The following is a 6,000-nucleotide window of genomic DNA, read 5'->3' on the forward strand; positions in this document are numbered from 1 at the left end:
AGTTGCTCTCGAAGCTGGGGGGGGGGGGGGGGTACTGTTCATGGGGTGTTACCGCGGTTTTTTGTTAATAGAGTTAAGAAGTTTATATTTTGTATTTTGTAAAAATTTCAATAAAATTATTATTTTTTTTAAATAGGTTGGTGGAATCGCGGATAGTGATGAGGACTGTCAGAGGATACAGCAGGATTTAGATCGTTTGGCGACTTGGGCGGCGAGATGGCAGATGGAGTTTAATCCGGACAAATGTGAGGTAATGTATTTTGGAAGGTCTAATGCAGGTAGGGAATTTACAGTGAATGGTAGAACCCTCAAGAGTATTGACAGTCAGAAATTTTGGTGTACAGGTCCACAGGTCACTGAAAGGGGCAACACAGGTGGAGAAGGTAGTCAAGAAGGCATACAGCATGCTTGCCTTCATTGGCCGGGGCATTGAGTATAAGAATTGGCAAGTCATGTTGCAGCTGTATAGAACCTTAGTTAGGCCACACTTGGAGTATAGAGTTCAATTCTGGTCGCCACACTACCAGAAGGATGTGGAGGCTTTTGAGAGGGTGCAGAAGAGATTTACCAGGATGTTGCCTAGTATGGAGGGCATTAGCTATGAGAGAGGTTGAATAAACTCGGTTTGTTCTCACTGGAACGACTGGGGTTGAGGGGCGACCTGATAGAGGTCTACAAAATTATGAAGGGCATAGACAGAGTGGATAGTCAGAGGCTTTTTCCCAGGGTAGAGGGGTCAATTACTCGGGGCCATAGGTTTAAGGTGTGAGGGGCAAGGTTTAGAGGAGATGTACGAGGCAACTTTTTTTACACAGAGGGTAGTGGGTGCCTGGAACTTGCTGCTGGAGGAGGTGGTGGAAGTAGGGACAATAATGACATTTAAGGGGCATCTTGACAAATACATGAATAGGATGGGAATAGAGGGATACGGATCCTGGTAGTGCAGAAGATTTTAGTTTAGGTGGGCAGCATGGTCGGCACAGGCTTGGAAGGGCCGAAGGGCCTGTTCCTGTGCTGTAATTTTGTTTGTTCTTTATTCTTTGGGGGACAAAGGCTATTTTTTAAGGATACGGCTGATGGCAGACTTGAGGGAGAGGGGTCAGTACCTGAAGAGAGAGAGAACTGTTAGTGGTATGAGAAACTGACCATTTATGTTCCAAAGTGTTTCACAACCACAATATTTGCCAAGTTGCAAATCTAAATATTTAATCATCAATATTTAGTGACTCAAGGGTGGCACGGTGCCGCAGTGGTTAGCACTGCTGCTTATGGCGCTAAGAGCCTGGGTTCGATCTTGGCCCTAGGCCACTGTCCATGTGGAGTTTGCACATTCTCCCCATGTCTGCGTGAGTCTCACCCCCACAATGATGTGCAGGGTAGGTGAATTGGTAGGTAAACTGCCCCTTAATTGGAAAAAAGTAATTGGGTACTCTAAATTTTAAAATAAATAAATAAATATTTAGTGATTCCGTACAGTATTATTAATGTTGGAAAAGATGCTTCAAATTTCACAAAAATAAAACACCTTGATGTTTAAAGTGCCGAATTTGCATATATGATAGCAACAAAGAATAGAAAGTATAAAGAAATTAAGACTTTTGCATGAAAATCAGAGTCTCAAAACAATGGTCTCTTGAGCCAATGTTAACATAACATTCAATCCTCTGCCTCCATTCTGACAGGAGTTATGCTACCCTAACCCGAGCAGAATTATTCAGCACTATATTCTTCAGACTGATCTAATAATAAGAAAGTGGTAAAGCAGTATAAACTGAAAATAAACACCAAATACACTTTGAAAATTCCACATCATGTACTTACGATATCTCCAAAAACTCTCTTTCCCAAAGCATTTCGATCAACTGTTCCATCTTTGAGTAAAATATCTACAATAAAAAACACCATGAGAATAGTAATTATAACATAACTGCAGAGTCGCTGTTTATTCAACAAGCAAAGGAAAGTTAATAAGTGGAACCTCACCAAATTGCCACTTAATTAGCAGTATATTACACCTGAATATCTAAATTGGGGTTGCAGTTATTAAGATCCCGGATCAGACCCCAACAGTCGCTAGGATACTGGACAGAAACCCCAATATTTCATTTAATTTGTAAGACTGTGAGGAAAGGATACCTCACTGCAGGAGTGACTCCCACACAAATAGGGATATGTTGTATTTAACAAGAGGGGGGGACCCTCAAGGGGCCCATCGCGGGGTGACCTCACTTGGGAGGTGTGGGGTAGTGTACATATGTGTTGGGAGTGACATTGTCCATGGTTTGGAGGTATGGGGGACCCACAAGCTCACTTAGAGATTGGGGCACCCTTTCAAAATGGCGGCCCAAAACGTTATTACTTTAATAATTAACTTTAATATCAAGCGAGAGCACAACGCGGCCGGAGAATCCCGGGAAAGCCCTCCAGCGAGCCTCCCGACAGGCTCCATGGCGCGCAAGACCCTCCGAAGTCCCACAAGACGTCAGTCGGAACTCTGTCCCAAATGGGAGCGACCTAACGACTCTCCTGGACATAGGTACTAAATCTACATACGACCTACTCACGCGGGACCAACCGGCCTCCCCAGGGAAGCTGTAGCTGGGCGCCGATAAGTGCTGGTCCATCGGAGACCCCTGGGTGGTCAGGGTAAGTGCAGGGTGACTCCCTGGCCCTCCCCTGTAACGCAGGCATCTAGGCACTGCCAAGGTGCCCAGATGGCACTGCCAAGCCAGCTGGAGCACTGCCTGGGTCCTGTGCAAGGGTGCCTGAGTGCCAGGGTGGCACTGCCAAGGGCCAGGGGTGAGGGGGGCCATGCCCATAAAATGAGGGTGGAGGGGGGTTTGAAGGGCGGGGTGTGCAGGGCAGGTAAGTAGGGGCTTCTGGGAGATTGGAGAGGTGATGGATGGGGGGTCCTGGAAGGGAGGGGGTACTCTAAGGGGGCTTGGAGGTTGCTGAAGAGGGGGGACCCTCAAGGGCCCTATCGCGGGGTGACCTCACTTGGGAGGTGTGGGGTAGTGTACATATGTGTTGGGAGTGACATTGTCCATGGTTTGGAGGTATGGGGGACCCACAAGCTCACTTAGAGATTGGGGCACCCTTTCAAAATGGTGGCCCAAAACTCGCCAGGGCCCAAAAGTGACTAAATGTCATTGAATAGCGGGGGGAAACTCCCGGAAACACCCGCCACAAATTAACTTGAGATTTTTTGGGAGCATCGCGACAAATGTCTCTAATTATCTACTACCCAGGGAACCCTCTGTATATAAACAAAATTCTATTAGCCCAACTTTTACAATGCTTTTATTGCACCAGTCTCTAAAAAGCCTGTTGCCTTTCAAACCAGGATTTTAAAAAGCATGACTACAGCAGTCACACACACAGTAACCCAGGCTTTTAGCCCTTACTGCACCAATACAGACAGTACAATATATCGGAAATTCCTACATTCATCAAAGTTTAGCTTAAATGGTAGAGCTAAATGATACCAACGTGGTATTTCAGAAATCTGGGATTGAATTTAATTCTCAGCTCCCTATAAAGAGCTGCTAAAGACCCTCAAATGAGGGGCATGAAAGCGCAGCAAGTTAGAAAACAGAACATTGGAAGCTTTTCTCACATATCCTTAATGACTTGGATGAGGGAGTTGAAGGGTGGGTCAGTAAATTTGGAGACGATACGAAGATTGGTGGAGTTGTGGATAGTGAGGAGGGCTGTTGTTGGCTGCAAAGAGACATAGATAGGATGCAGAGCTGGGCTGAGGAGTGGCAGATGGAGTTTAACCCTGAAAAGTGTGAGGTTGTCCATTTTGGAAGGACAAATATGAATGCGGAATACAGGGTTAACGGTAGGGTTCTTGGCAATGTGGAGGAGCAGAGAGATCTTGGGGTCTATGTTCATAGATCTTTGAAAGTTGCCACTCAAGTGGATAGAGCTGTGAAGAATGCCTCTGGTGTGCTAGCGTTTATTCGTAGAGGGATTGAATTTAAGAGCCGTGAGGTGATGATGCAGCTGTACAAAACCTTGGTCAGGCCACATTTGGAGTACTGTGTGCATTTCTGGTCACCTCATTTTAGGAAGGATGTGGAAGCTTTGGAAAAGGTGCAAAGGAGATTTACCAGGATGTTGCCCGAAATGGTGAGTAGGTCTTACGAGGAAAGGTTGAGGGTGCTAGGCCTTTTCTCATTAGAATGGAGAAGGATGAGGGGCGACTTGATAGAGGTTTATAAGATGATCAGGGGAATAGGTAGAGTAGACAGTCAGAGACCTTCTCCCCACCCCCCCGAGTGGAACAAACCATTACAAGGGGACATTAAGGTGAATGGTGGAAGATATAGGGGGGATGTCAGAGGTAGGTTCTTTACCCAGAGAATAGTGGAGGCATGGAATGCACTGCCTGTGGAAGTAGTTGAGTCGGAAACATTAGGCACCTTCAAGTGGCTATTGGATAGGTACATGGATTACGGTAGAATGATGGCGTGTAGATTAATTTGTTCTTAATCTAGGACAAAAATTCAGCACAACATCATGGGCCTGTTGGTACATAATCTATGTTCCTCTGACCTCAAAACATCCACTTTGCAGAGAGTGCACAAAACAATGAAGCCACTTCCAGCAATATTCACTGCCCTGCATGCAACTGGCAATGCAGCCAAAGCTGTGGCTGGAACCAAAGCTGTGGCTGGAACCAAGGCTGTGGCTGGAACCAAGGCTGTGGCTGGAACCAAGGCTGTGGCTGGAACCAAGGCTGTGGCTGGAATGATTCTTCAATCTGGATGATTCAATTATTCACTGGACAAATTCATTGAGCCACCAGGGAAGGCTTTTTAAAAATAACAGATGCAGAAATAAGTTGCCAATCTTCCAGGAGACTATAACAGTGCAATGTTGTGATTCGTAAATGAAGGTTTTCCTCAAGAGTAAAAGAAAATGCTGAATTCTAAAAATGGTAGAAGGGAAGAAATGAAGCACTTGGATTTAGATTTGTTTATTGTCACGTGTATTGTCACGTGTCCAGTGAAAAGTATTTTTCTGTGAGCTGCACAAACAGATAATTTAGTGCATGAAAAGAAAATACATAGCAGGGCAACACAACGTACACAATATAAATACATAGACCCCGGCATCGGGTGAAGCATACAGGGTGTAGTCTTAATGGGGTCAGTCCATAAGAGGGTTGTTTAGGAGTCTGGTAACAGTGGGGAAGAAGCTGTTTTTAAATCTGTTCGTGCGTGTTCTCAGACTTTTGTATCTCCTGCCCGATGGAAGAAGTTGGAAGAGTGAGTAAGCCGGGTGGGAGGGGTCTTTGATTATGCTGCCCGCTTTCCTCCGGCAGTGGGAGGTGTAGATGGAGTCAATGGATGGGAGGCAGGCTTGTGTGTTGGACTGGGCATTGTTCATGACTCTCTGAAGTTTCTTGCGGTCTTGGGCTGAGCAGTTATCATACCAGGCTGTGATGCAGCCCGATAGGATGCTTTCTATAGTGCATCTATAAAAGTTGGTAAGAGTCAGTGTGGACATGCCGAGTTTCCATAGTTTCCTGAGGAAGTATAGGCGCTGTTGTGCTTTCTTGGTGGTAGCGCGACGAGGGTGGACCAGGACAGATTTTGGTGATGTGCACCCCTAGGAATATGGAGCTGTTAACCATCTCCGCCTCGGCCCCGTTGATGCTGACAGGATGTGTACAGTACTTTGTTTCCTGAAGTCAATGATCAGCTCTTTAGTTTTGCTGACATTGAGGGAGAGATTGTTGTTGTTACACCACTCCACTAGGTTCTCTATCTCCCTCCTATACTCAAGACACATTGTTGTTCGAGATCCGACCCACTATGGTCATGTCGTTAGCAAACTTGTAGATGGACTTGGAATCAAATTTTGCCACGCAGTTGTGTGTGTACAAGAAGTATAGGAGGGGGCTAAGTACGCAGCTCTTGCAGGACCCTGGTATCGAGGACTAACGTAGATGAGGTGTTGTTGTTTATTCTTACTGATTGTGGTCTGTGG

At 45.8% G+C, this 6,000-nt stretch overlaps 1 protein-coding gene across 1 annotated transcript in view; it reads right to left on the minus strand.

Annotated features, from left to right (window-relative positions):
* Nucleotides 1–6,000, minus strand: part of coasy (CoA synthase) — a 99,539-nt gene that overhangs the window by 62,786 nt on the left and 30,753 nt on the right. The window contains exon 5 of the mRNA XM_038779773.1: nucleotides 1,822–1,886. Coding sequence (XP_038635701.1) covers nucleotides 1,822–1,886 — 65 coding nt within the window. The remainder of the gene's footprint in view (nucleotides 1–1,821; nucleotides 1,887–6,000) is intronic.

The sequence above is a fragment of the Scyliorhinus canicula genome, chromosome 19 (genome assembly GCF_902713615.1).
Source record: "Scyliorhinus canicula chromosome 19, sScyCan1.1, whole genome shotgun sequence".
Lineage (NCBI taxonomy): Eukaryota > Metazoa > Chordata > Chondrichthyes > Carcharhiniformes > Scyliorhinidae > Scyliorhinus > Scyliorhinus canicula.